Below are 14,001 nucleotides of genomic sequence, written 5' to 3' on the forward strand. Positions count from 1 at the left end.
AGCCCACAATCAGTGTGGTCCAAGAAGGCCGTGGTCCCAACTCCAGCTATATCCAGAATCCATACGACCTACCTAGGAACAGCCATATTCCTGGTCATTATGACCTCCTCCCAGAAAGACAGAGCCCTGCCAATGAGCCCTCCCAGGACAAGCAGTCTTAAGAGGGATAAGCTTCTCTCTTGCAATGTGCTCTACTGAATATTCTCTGACTCTGAAAGAAGACAATCCCCTGACTTGAAATAATGGTACAGACTGACTTCAGCTGCGTGTTAGTTATTACTTTCACCTGGAACTAAAGAAGAGCTTCCAAGTGGGACTGGGGTAATTGCTCAAAAGGTCTGTTTGCAAAGGTAAATCCTGTCACTCATCCAGCCCCCAACTCCAAAAGACCTGGATTACATGATCTTTTAAAACATTTAGAATACAGCTACTCATCAACATCAGCTAAATACAGCTAATTATATATATTTAATTATCTGAAACATGATGCTTAAAGAACATGTAGAATAGGTTTTATAAACCTTCCTAAGAGGAAAGGGGGACTGCAGAGGGGAGAGGATTCATTTAAAATATCTGAAATGTATATGTACTTTTGGTTGCTGTTACTATCAACATCTGTTTGATTACCTAAGATAATCAGTGCATAGACAAAAACTGTGCTAATATCAATCCTTAAGTACCTACACATATATGTCTGGTCTGTCAAATTACAATGGCCAAGATTACAGTTTATTTTGTGGTCTAATGCTAACAACTTCAATTTTTTAAAATAAGATTTAAATAAATACAAATTATGTGTAGCACTGAACCTGGCTTAATGTCTCAGATGAGAAATTAGAATCCATACTTCTCTTATTAGCACCAAGTATATCAGGATGCTCAAGAACCTGCATTTTGCTATCTAAAATAGTATTATCTTCCACGGTAATAGATGAAGCCTTTCTCTAAAAGTCAATTTCAGTTTAAAGAACATTTTAAGAATGAACCAGAGTTTTTGAGTTCAGCTCTCTGTAACCAATAAAACTGAAAGCTAAAATAATAATAATGATAATAATACATAAATACAAATTAATATTCCCTCTTCTGCCCCTGCTGGTAGTAGAAGAAAAAAATGTTTTCAAAGCTCATTAGCCTCTCAGTCTACAACAATAATTCTGGCCGGTTTTGACCAAATCTTGCCAATTCCAAGTTCCAGAACATTGCCAACTCAGCGCTGGCCTTATCATATCTCCTTCGTCACCCAACACCTGAGTCAGTCCATGGGAAATAAAACTGTGATGCTTCAAGCAAGCAGTCACAGGCTGATAAGAATTAAGTATCCCTAAAAATGGCTATCTGGCCTCTCATCAAGTTTATTTGGTTGGCATTCCTTGACTCAAAAAAGTACTTACTTTCAAGCATTTCTTCATAAATCTTGAGCTGGATATAATATGGCACTAAAAGTGTAGAGCAGGGTAGGGAACTCTTTTTCTGCCAAGGGCCATTTGGATATTTATAATATCATTCGAGGCCATACTAAATTATCAAGTTGAAATTAGCCTGTTATATTTGGTCAAACATTTAATTAACTGACCACTAATGCTTAGGCAGGGCCAGAACAAATGATTTCTCAGGCCTTATACGGCCTGCAAGTCAGACGTTCCTCACCCCTGGTATAGAGGAAATTAAACAAAAGAGGATATATCAAGTTAAAATTGCTTAAAGTACATTATGCTATTTGATGGCACTAAATTGAAATGATCAAAGAATGTACTATAATCAGTTGCTGTAACATGATGTAAAAACTTTATAGTAAATAGCACGTAAGGGCATGAAGAACTTCTACTTTCTACCTTAAACCCACTATCTGCTGAGATGGCCAAAACTGAATTACAATGAGCTAATGCTCCAGATCCCAGTATTCAGACGTGTCTATACCTTCCATTACTAATGAACATAGGTAAATGGGCTCAGATGAGTCTAAATGGAGTCAGTTCCCAAACCCTAAAGAGGACCTCCTCATAAGAATTAAAGACTGAAAGGGCAAACCATTAAAACTAACGCATACCCCTATACTACTCCATTCTCTGGTAACAGTTCTGCCTGGAAACATACTTCCAAAAGGTATACAGAAGAGGAAGTACATGACTGCAAACCTGGAATAGCTGCTACAGGAAGTGTGGGAGTTCTGAAGTCCTTGATACAAATTGGAAGTCTGCCATGGAACCCATTAGTTTGGCCAATAATCAGCAAAAGCAAGGACAAAAATGAGTAATCCCCCTCCCCCTCTTCCCCCCCCCCCCCCACTTCACTCAAGGCTTAAGCAAATGTTAGGGGAAAATAATCTAATACTTAACATGAATGCTGCATGTGTGCATGGGAGCAAGCAATCAGTACTAGCAAATTTACTTTCCAAAAAGTCTTATTAAATATAAATACTAGAAAATTACTTTGTAGACCCAAGTAAATATTTCTCATACATATGTAGAAAGAAATATAGATAAGAGGCTTACCTCAGTATTTCAGGGCAGCAAGTGCTCAATTTCCTTTGTGAAGCAAGAACTAAGAATCATGGTGAAGTCAGATCAGCAAGAACTTCATCTCAATCCCAGGTTTTATCTTCTTCCCTTACCCTGCATGTACAGTAACTGCTGCCTGGCAAACTGCAAACAAGCACTATCACTCAAGTTTCAAGTTTCACCTCTTTTATGCCAATTATCTTCTAGGGAAATTTCAGCAAGAGGTGGAATGGTGGAATTGCTAAAACACTGGACAAGAGATTTGAGTGTTACTTGCCTTCTGTGGGCTTTTACCCCTCTGTGTGTAAAAAAAAGGAAAAAGCAAATAGGGGTAAGGGAACCCTAAAACCCTTTAACTCTAGCATTCTGATTTTTAAGGAAATGTACCACAAATTAAATCAGGCAATACAGGAAAAGGGAAAGACAAAGGGTGTGATTACTTGATGGTGACAATTGTCTTCACATATCTAAGAGTTATTGGTAAGAGACATTTCAATCTTATAGAGCAACTGTTAGGAACTTCTGTCTATCACTGTCACAAATAAGTTCATGGTCAACCTAAACATGTGCACTGTGCATTTTATTTACAACTTGGAAAGATATGTTCAAGTATTATACAGAAACTAAGTTTTCACTCAAATAAAGTGATGTGCATATAATTCAAATAAATAAAGAAAACAATCATTGTACAACAGCGTAAGTAAGACTGAAATGGCAATACTTTTTTTAAGCAACCCAGACTTGTAATATATTTGTTCACTGTGCAGAGGAATTATACCTTGTACAAAATAAAATTAATTTCTCAAACTAATTTATAGGAATGCCTACTGTTGTGCTGCAAACCAAAAATGTGTCTAAAATCTACACCTTAGGTTTAAATGTAAAACAAACCTACATTTAAAACAAGAGAGTCTCTTCCTTTAAAGTAATGAATGGAAGCTACATATTTTTAATTCATATCCAAAAATTACTGAAATAGCTCATAAGCATTAGTATACTCAAATAGAGAATTTCTGTTTTCACAAAGATTTGAACTCAAAGGCAACTATTACAGCTTGTGCTCAGCTTCAGAGGCACAAAGGTAGTTCTATGGCAGTGGTCACCAACCTTTCGGACCTCACTGTTGGAGACGACTGTTCTATGGAATGGGAATAAAGGCAAATATAAGTGCCACCTAATTTGCATAAGAGTAATAAATAGCTTTCCATTAGAAGTTATCACCCAGTACTGTACTCTGGGATGCAAATATTTTAGGACCTTTTAAAACATAACCTTGTGACCTAACTAGTAAAGAAGCAGCAGGATTAATTTTTATTATAAAATACAGATGCTAAAAAAAAAATAGGTTATTGAATATATTTAATGGTATAAGTTGAAAATTCCTTCAGACTTTCAAAGGTTTGTACATACTTAAGTCAAAACATTTCAAATGGTCTGTTTACAAGGCTTATGTGATATTCAAAAAGTACCCCCATTTAATAAAATGTTTAACCAAGAATACATTTTTGCTAGTTTGAGATTAAAACTTGTTCAGAAAAGACCCTCCTCTCCTAACAATGAACACCTCTCAAGGGCTGGATCTTAATATCTTAGTAAAAGATAAAACAATTAAAAATTTAAGGCTAAAAAGGGCATTTAGTGAGAACAATAGTTTAAGATTATGACTTAGAAGGCTCAGAATACCACCCAACACAAATAGGGGTAAGGGAACCCTAAAACCCTTTAACTCTAGCATTCTGATTTTTAAGGAAACGTACCACAAATTAAATCAGGCAATACAGAAAAAGGGAAAGACAGAGGGTGTGATTACTAAATAAATATTAAACAAAGACTACAGGTTTTATACTCAACAGAGAAGATTCAAGAATGATGCATTCTATTGCCATTCATCTAGTATGTGGCAAAAGAGGAGATGGAACATCTTTCTTAGAAGGGATGGGTGGACACATAGGGACTCATTATACTATTTATAATTTTGTATAATTAAATATTTACATAATTATAATTCTATTAATATATAATTTCTAATTTAAAAATTTTTAACCTGAATGGTAATTATCTGACTATATTCCCTAAGCTAAACTAAAATGAACCTTAAGGTGAGTCCCTTCACTCTTTAAAATGATTCTTCCTTATCATCTAACACAAGGTTAAAGGGGGGGATAAACAGTAGCAATATAAATATGAACAAAGCACATTCATTTCTTGTCCTTGTGGATCTTACAATGTAGCAATTACAAAAGGGGAGGAATAAATGGAGGGCCAGATGGTTATTGCACTTGAAGAGCTAGAAAGACTCTGAGCAGTGGTCCAATCCAAACCTACAGAAGGTTGAAGCTCTGGTCTGTAGGTAATCAGAATCCCTCCTCATTCCAGCTTCTGCCTCCCAAGCCATTGTCTGGCCCAGCAGGTAACTGTCCAGAGCCTTGTGTAAGAGAAAATATGGGGACCTAAGATCTTACATCAAGTGCTGTTATTTAGGCATCCACTTGAATGTAAACCTAGACCAGTAACAGATTCCTAACATCCTCCAGAACTACTTTCATATCAAAGACAACCTACAGAAATAGTGCTGATTCCTGGGGCTTCCCAGACTGTTCTGTTTCAGGCATGACTTTCTATAATATTGTTAGGTCTATATGATGAAATGCTTTGGCAGAGAGGATAGTACAATATAGTCAGAAACCTCTTACAGATACGGTAAGTAACCATACCACTTCCCTATAGAGATCTGAGAAAATGGTATGCTGAGAATCTGAGTTTTCAGTAGGGGAATGGGTACTAAAAGCAGCAGTACACTTACTTATTCATTTGGATGGAGATAATAAGATCTAAAATTTTGTGTACAGGGCAATGTTAAGTTCCACTGATTTAAACATAGGAAGGAATCCTGTTGGCTACTATTTTTCACTATCATCACTGATACCAGTAATAGAGTAGTTAATAACAAATATACATGACATCTGTGCCAGGGCCTATCAATTCTATGCTTCAAAATGTTAAATAATCGAATTCAAATGTTTGGACTACTAATAATTATATTATCAATCTAACAGCCCAATAATGCCATTAATATCATGTTCTTCTACACATTATCCTATACATACTTGGACTTAATTGGTTCTACTGGATAGCTAGTGCTGTGGATTCACCTACCTTCTTTTAGACTCCTATTAGAAATTTTAAAAAAAATTTAAACATAGTATGTTTTTAAAAGTTCTCTCCCGGACATGAGTATATTTTAAAGTGTATATTAAAAGCCAGCAATTTTAATAGTTAAAGCCAAAAAAACAAGGAGTTCTCAATTTACAGTTGACATAGCAGCCCATAAAGTGCTTCTCCCTGGCTAGCGCATATGGTATTATGATGCATACCATATTGTGAAATTGACAGTCATTTTGCAAATGTTCTTGAAAGCTTTCATCTTATTTAATGGAGTTAAGATGAAAATAAAGATAACATTCTAATCAAGTTATGATGATAAAACCAAAATCATCAAGCAAAGTGTATACTTCATTTTTACTATCTATTAAAATGAATAATTTAGCTCTAGTACATGAAGAGAGAGCTCATTCACAGAATTACTGAACTGGAGCTGGGGTGAAACCCAGAAATGATTTAGTCTAATCTCTTCAATAACTGGAAGGTGAGCCTCAGAAATAAAATGACTAAAGAGCTGTGGTTAGAATCCATGTCTTTGTCACCCAGTCCAGCATTCTATTATACCTGCCACTTTCTTTTAACTTACAGAATTTGCTTATTTTCTCCTACCTACCTAGTATCAAGTTCCTTTCAAATAGTCTTTTTTTATCTTCCAATTCAATTTTCAGGGAAATGGATACTTGAATTAAAATTCTCTCTCAGACTAATGGCTTTCCCTTACCTAAGCTGTAGTGACAATAGCATTTTGTATTGCTTTATTGTTTCCATCAGCTTCCTACAGTTTGGGGAAACACACCATTCTTCAAAACTTGCGAATGACAACTTTAGTTTATTTGGCATGGTATACTGGTGGTAGAAAAGGTGGCAGAAAGGGGGTATGGCACCAGCACAGCCCCAACCAGGAGAAAAACATCAGCCCTGTTTTTTAATTTTTTTTTTATTAAATTATTATCTTTGTACATATACCATTGAGCCCTGTTCTTTTCAGCTCTAGTCTGTTATGCTAACCCAATAAATGATGTAGTAGGAGAGGATCCTTTCATGGTCTTTGTTCATTTTTTTTCACATAGGGAATGAATACCAGGCACAGTCCTTATACAAAATTCATATTTTCTTTTAAAATTTTTTCAGGCTATGGTGTTTGTGAAACAGCAAACCAATCTCCATTTTCTCCTTCATTAAAAGAGCTCCATAAATTGAAACATAACAGATTGGAATATGTTCTTAATTATACACTCAGTCCTTGAATTATTCTGCTTCTGGTATTGGCGAAAATTGTCTAAGTAGTCATGTCTCTTTAAGGTAGATGGAAGAGATAATCACAATAGCCCAAACTACAGAGAGCATTTGTATTTTGTAAATACAAATCAATAAAAATAAAAATTTAAGATGTGCACTTTCCCAATGATTAAATAAATATGACTAGATTTAATGGAAAATCCAAACCCTTAAGAAGATTAACTTTCTTGCAGAATGCTTCAGAACTTAAAAGACCTCTGGCATAACTCACCAGCTAGCACTCCTTAGAATTTTAGCATACTCAATGCAATGGCTAAATTTAAGAACTTACCCTTACAGAGTAATAACTACTATAAGAGAGAAATCATAGATAGCACTTGAGAATATTTACATACAAGTTTAACAAGTCAAGATGGTTAGGTGACTTTTCAGAAGAATAGATAATTTTTAAAAAATCAAAGTTAAAAAAACTAAAAAGTAGGGTCAAGCAGCAAAATATTTCTATTAAACTGCCTTGGGCCCTAAATTGTCATAATATTTTTTAATTTAATGTTTCTTATTTGAGACATTAAATGTTTGTCTCGTGAGATATTGTTCAGGATGAAGATACTTGAAATGCAATCAAAGCCATTTTCTATTACTTCCGGTTTCTTGGACTGCTCCCAAGATCCAAGGCAGCATTAAGTCTATACTTGATAAAAGTTCAGTTACGTTATCATTTTCAATTCACTACCTATTTTTTCCTTCTCTTAAATAATTTTGTAAGAAACAGTAAAATAGGAGTGATGGAGCCTCTTCCTGAGCCTAGTGACAGGGTTATGTATGAAAGTACAGAGATTAATTACTTCCCTTGAACTTCTGACAATACTTTTTCCAAGAAAAGCATAATTGAACTACATGTCTAAAGCCAAAGCTGAATTCACACATTGGTGCCTCCAACTCCATTCTTACTCTGTAATGCAAGGACCTATAATACCTCATTCATCAGAATCAAATATCCTATGGCTATATCCAAAACAAAGGGAAAATGTAATCTGACAACATAAAGAATAGTCCCCCTATAACTGTTTATTAGAATATGAATATATTCCAAATCAATAACTAAAAAAAAGCCAAGTTACAGAGCATGCATAAAATACAAAGTAGTGATTTACAAACAGATAAGTTGTCATACTAATACACTAAAATAAGAAAACCAAAATGACAAACCACAGCAATGCCTTCAGTGTGCCCCACACATCATGAGCATCGCAAAAGACAGGAGATTAACTGTGAAACATAGTAATCTATGCAATCCCACACATATATATATTTTGGGGATATTCCACCATCCTGAATAGAATCACTTCAGTTGACACAACTTTCAGAACACTGCAGAGTAAGTGCTTAATATTATCCACAAGAAAGTAAAACTAAATATTAGTGTGCACATTTGTGAATGAGAAACTAGTTGCTCCATTGATTTCGATAACATAGTGGAAGAAAACTATTTTAGGTCTGTATAATGGCCTAAATACATTCTATTTAAACTCAAGGTACTATTTCATCTTAAGTACTAAAAGAATACATGCCTTTAAGTGATAATTCTTGAGTAATTAACCTCTCATTGTATTCTTTTGACATACTGAAACCAGATATTTAACTGGACTATATTCCATAATATACTGCAAAACTAAAAAATCAGCATTATTAAAACAATTATCCATGCCTGCTGGTGAATATGGTGATAAAACTAAGTTGCATTTCATTTAATGGAAAGTTTTGAGACAAAAATTACCAGTTCACAATTTTATACTAAGAGCATTAAACCAGTTATTGCCTGAGCAATAAAATGCCATCTAATCTACTGCTGGGAAATTAGATAAATTAAATGACTTATCATTAAACTTAGGCTGCCTGATCATTCCCACAGAAGCACCTCGAATAGAACTCCACCAGTCTCTCCAGTTCCCAGCTTCCAGAACCCATAACCATGCCACAACTGAAAACCACAATACAGTCTTCTGTGTTTATTAAGATAATTCTTGCCCAGAAAAAAAGGTGCCCTCTTGAATCAACTTTGATGCTTACAAAAAACACATAACCCTATTAAGGCATTTTAGAAAGTGACTTCCAGAATAATGTAAAATTTTCAAGCTCTCAAAATCCTGCTATGTTTATAGGGCAATTCTTAGCTTTGTGGTAATATTTACTGCACTGAGAGAAGAGTGCATGAATTGTAAGCTGCTCTGTGGCAAAATGATAGCTTATTTCTAAAGTCTTTTTAGCTTGATTTGATTAAGACCAACAGGTCTGAGCTTCAAGTGATCAAGTTCTATTATGTACTACAGTGACAGGTTTCCCTGATGGAAAGGAAACAATCATTGAAGAATCCAAACATTCAGTTTATTAAACTAAGGCTAGGGAAGCCATACCATGAAAAAAAAGCTGCAGTCATTCGGGACAAATGGATGATTTTATAAAGCTAAAATCAAGACTTAAAACACAGAAAATTTGTAAGTATGAGGAAGTAATAAAACACAAAAGTGACCACAAGAATTACAAATATATTTAAATCTCAGACCTGGGAAATGGACTATACACAGCCTTCTATAGGAGAAGAGAAACGCCTTATATGTTCTGACAGCATTGCACCTTTGGCTTATTTTCAGTCGTTGGTGGAACATGAATAGGAACCACATTGTTGCTTGGAGACATGTCATTTTCACGTCTGTCTGACATTTGCTTCTGGGAAACAATGCGATATATCTCTGAGTGAGGGGGAAAAAAGAAACAGCAACACTCAGTGTTGAACGGATCCATCCAATAGTTGACATAAAAGATACATAAAGGTAAAAGATACATTCACAGAATAAACTGCAAATAAACTGAACAGATAATGCATAAATTTAAAGTTTTACTTTCAAACAGCCACTAATTAGATAATTCTTGAGTAGTAGTTAATTACTACACAAGAATTATCACAACCTATTTTTTTAACAATTTCCCTTGGATTAAGAAAAACAGGTTTTCCATTTCAGAGGGAAAGATTTGCCAGCCAATTAATAAATCTTGCTTTAAAGAAATTTCATAGTTTATGGGCTTAAATCATGAAAGCCCTGGCTAGATGGCTCAGTTGGTTAGAGTGTCATCCGTACAACAAAAGGTTTGATTCCTATGTTGTGAATTCGATCCCAGGCAAGTACGTACAAGAGGCAAACAGTTGTTATTTCTCTCTCTCTCTCTCTCTCTCTCTCTCTCTCTCTCTCTCTCTTAATATATATATATATATATATATATATATATATATGCACACACATATATTTATATATATACATATACATATACATATATATATATATATAATTTTTTTTTTTTATTGATTTCAGAGAGAATGGGAATGGGAGAGAAACAGAAACATCAATGATGAGAAAGAATAACTGATGGGCTTCTTCCTGCATGCCCCAAACTGGGGATCAAGCCCACAACCCAATCATGTGTCTGACTGGGAATCAAACTGTAACCTCCTGGTTTATAGGTCAATGCTCAACCACTGAGCCACACCAGCCAAGCAGCACTAGCTATATTTCAAGTACTAAATAACAACTTGTTATCAGTGGCTACTCTATCTGATACCCCACATATAAAACAATTCCATCAATGCAACTGACCAGACTCTAGATTTAAAATGTAATAATCAAATCTATAAAGGACATTAGTACACACAGGAAAAACTACTGCACATTATATACTATAGTATAAATGCAAATTACTTGGGTATGGTATTGTTATTATATAGGAAATTACCTTGTTCTTAGGAGAGAAAATACTGAAGTAAAGTGCCAAAATGTTTACAAACTGTTTTCCAAAGATTGAGCAAAGGGGGGGAGGGAGGAGTATGTATACACATGTAGAAATAAACTAAATGTGACAAGTTGATGATTCTAGATGAAGGGTATAAGGTATTCACTATATTATTTCTGTAATACTTGAAAATTTTAAAAACATAAAGTTATAAGATAAAAGAAAGTGGAATTGTGTTTTCAAAATGCTCCAAGAACATGTCAACCAACTGCAATATGAACATCTTTTGGGTTCCAATTTGAATATAAAAAGCTTAAGATAGGAAATTTTAAGGTTGTTTGGATAATAAATGATAATAAGAAACTACTGCCCATTTCTAAGTGATTTTGTTGTTATGGGCTTAAGTCCTAATCTTTCAGATATACATCACAAAATGTTTACAAATGGAATTATGTAATACCTGGGATTTGTTTCAAAATAATGGTAGGGGGGAGTAGGTGGAAAAAGATTGCCATAATGATGGCTAGCAGCTACATGGGAGTTCATGATACTATTCTACTTTTAGTATGTTGGAAACTTTCCAAAACAAAAAGTTAAAGAGAAAAAAAATGTACAAATGGAATTTTCTCCAAATTAAAAACTAATTTTCTTAAAGCTGAACAGCAAGTGATACTGCTAGTCAACATAATGCATAAATTAACAGAAACACTGACAGCTAGTGTGCCCTTTTTTATGATTTAAGGAGGGAGGAATTGGTACTAAAATTTATATTTGAGAAGGTTGACAATGGTTCAAAGCTTAAGAAGCATCAAGAGAAAAAACAGATTACAATAAAGAAAAACTACTGACTAGAATTAAAAAAACAAAACAAAAAAAAAACAAGGCCAACAAAGGATATGGAGTCTTCATTTAGATTATTTTCATTGAAAAGGGATGGGACCAGAGTGTTTCAAAGGTAAAAAGAAAGACAGTCATTCAATCAGACTAGTGGCTAAGGAATAAAGATAATCATCAACTTACTGTAAAACTATACCATTCATTCTTTTAAAACATATACATATATATATTGATTTCAGAGAGGAAGAGAGAGGGAGGGAGAGATAGAAACATCAATGATGAGAGAGAATAATCAATCAGCTGCTTCCTATACACCCCCTACTAAGGATTGAACTCCCATCCTGGGCATGTGCCCTGACCAGGAATCAAACAGTGACCTCCTGGTTCATAAGTTGACCCTCAACCACTGAGCTGGGCTATACTATTCATTCTTTATTCTTTTTTTTTTTTTTAATATATTTTTATTGATTTTTCACAGAGAGGAAGAGAGAGGGATAGAGAGTTAGAAACGTCGATGAGAGGGAATCATCGACCAGCTGCCTCCTGCACACCCCCTACCGGGGATGTGCCCGCAACCAAGGTACATGCCCTTGACCGGAATCGAACCTGGGACCTTTCAGTCCGTAGACCGACACTCTACCCATTGAGCCAAACCGGTGCCGGCCTCATTCTTTATTCTTTACGTCTTCTCTCTAATCCCAAACTGGATGGCTGGTTCTTTTTCAAGTGCAAATGAATAAATGTGACCCTCTACAAATTTTAACTTCTCAAGTTATATTAAACATTACATTAGAAGAACCAAAACAAAAAAAATACTTTGCAGGTTCTTACATGAAAAGCAAATACTGGAAGGAAGGAAAAGGAATAATGCCAAAGAACATAGAAAGTTAATTAAAGAGATCTTATTACAAAGCAAGAAATTTGAGCAGTGTGGTATAACTGCCTACAAGTACTATTACTGTTTTGTAGAAATGAATTACTTTTACATTTGCTGCAGTCACCAAAAAGATACCTGCTAATAAAAATAATAAAGGCAATAAATCAAGAGGAAAATATTGGTCAGAAAAATTAGGAGATAATCTCATTTAGAAACAAATGTATATGATACACCAATTCCTGTGCAGTCCCCTTTCAAAATGTCCAAAGAATAGGTAAGGTTAGAAAGAAAAGGATTCTGCTTTATCTTTCTTATATAAGAATCTCTTATCGACCTAAATATGAAGTAAAATGTTAATATAAGATAGCTTTAAATATAAGCAGATAAAGTTAAATAAAAAAGACATATATCTGTTTCTATTGGATGGAAGTATGGATCAAGTTGCAAAGTAAATTCTAAGGAAGTCAAATGCACAGTTCCAAACTAGGGACAAAAAGAGCTAAAATTCTTCAGTGACTCGAAAAATTGTGAAAATAGCAGAGGCCTGAGTTATAAATCAGAAATGTTTGGGTGTTCTTCAAACCCAATGCTCACCAAGTCCAAGTAAGTTTCTCAAAGGTCAAAAAATTCTCCAATTTAATTACTGACACACATTTAAAAGTTGCCACTTTCCAAGAACAAAGCTACTACACCTAAATAAGAAATTCTCACTACTCTAGTAAAATTACAGAAGCTCCCTTCTCCTCCCGTCCATCTGCAGGGGATACAGTGCAAAACCTCAAGTGGATGCCTAAAACCACAGGTAATACCTAATCCTATATATACTATGTTTTTTTCCTATACATACAACCCTTTTCACCAAATGGAAGTCCATTTGGTTAAGTTCTCTTAAGCATATCTACTAGCATCATCTACTAGTACTATTCTTATGTTTTGGGGCCATTATTAAGCAAAATAAGAGTTACTTAAACACAGGAACTGCTATACAGTCATCTGATAACTAAGTGACTAATGACTAGGCTAGTGTATACAGCAGGAAACACAGAACAAAGGGGTGATTGACATCCTGGACAGGATGGAGTGAAGGACACAAGATTTCACCACACTACTCAAAACGGTGTGTAATTTAAAACTTATAAATTGTTTACTTCTAGAATTTAATATTTTTGGACCACAGACGACTATGGATAACTAAAACTGAGGAAAGTAAAACTGCAGATAAGGGCAGACTACTGTAATGCCTGAAAACTCTTACTCCACTTTTAAGTCAATATGCTAAGTGAATTAAAATCCTTTCAAACACAAAAAGATTTAGTCTTCATACTAAAAAGATGACTTGGACTTATTAATTTAATGTAAAAACCTGACAGATATCACCTTAACCAAGTGACCAAAGCTAACATCACTAATAATAAAACAAACCAGTACCATGAGCCTCCTAATATGATGTACTAAGCACTTTTGTGATGTTCCTGCTAAAAATACATAACCTGAATTTAATCATGAGGAAACGGTAGACAAAATCCCAAATTCAGTAACTGTATCCTTCAAAAAATTACAATATAGAAAGACTGACAAACTGTTTGAGATTAGTAGAAACTAAAG

At 34.6% G+C, this 14,001-nt stretch overlaps 2 protein-coding genes across 7 annotated transcripts in view; one reads left to right on the forward strand and one right to left on the reverse strand.

Moving 5' to 3' along the window:
* Positions 1 to 8,909, forward strand: part of MEGF11 (multiple EGF like domains 11) — a 340,309-nt gene extending 331,400 nt beyond the window's left edge. For all 6 annotated transcript variants that reach the window (XM_084886618.1, XM_084886621.1, XM_084886624.1 and 3 more), the window contains one exon: positions 1 to 8,909. In XM_084886618.1, the coding sequence (XP_084742744.1) occupies positions 1 to 161 (161 nt within the window). In that variant the 3' untranslated portion in view covers positions 162 to 8,909.
* The window catches only part of RAB11A (RAB11A, member RAS oncogene family), a 21,814-nt gene continuing 15,760 nt past the window's right edge, over positions 7,948 to 14,001 (reverse strand). The window contains exon 5 of the mRNA XM_084888261.1: positions 7,948 to 9,649. Within this exon, the coding sequence (XP_084744387.1) occupies positions 9,510 to 9,649 (140 nt within the window). The 3' untranslated portion in view covers positions 7,948 to 9,509. The remainder of the gene's footprint in view (positions 9,650 to 14,001) is intronic.

Source organism: Pipistrellus hanaki (genome assembly GCF_964339955.1).
Source record: "Pipistrellus hanaki genome assembly, chromosome: 1".
Taxonomy (NCBI): domain Eukaryota; kingdom Metazoa; phylum Chordata; class Mammalia; order Chiroptera; family Vespertilionidae; genus Pipistrellus; species Pipistrellus hanaki.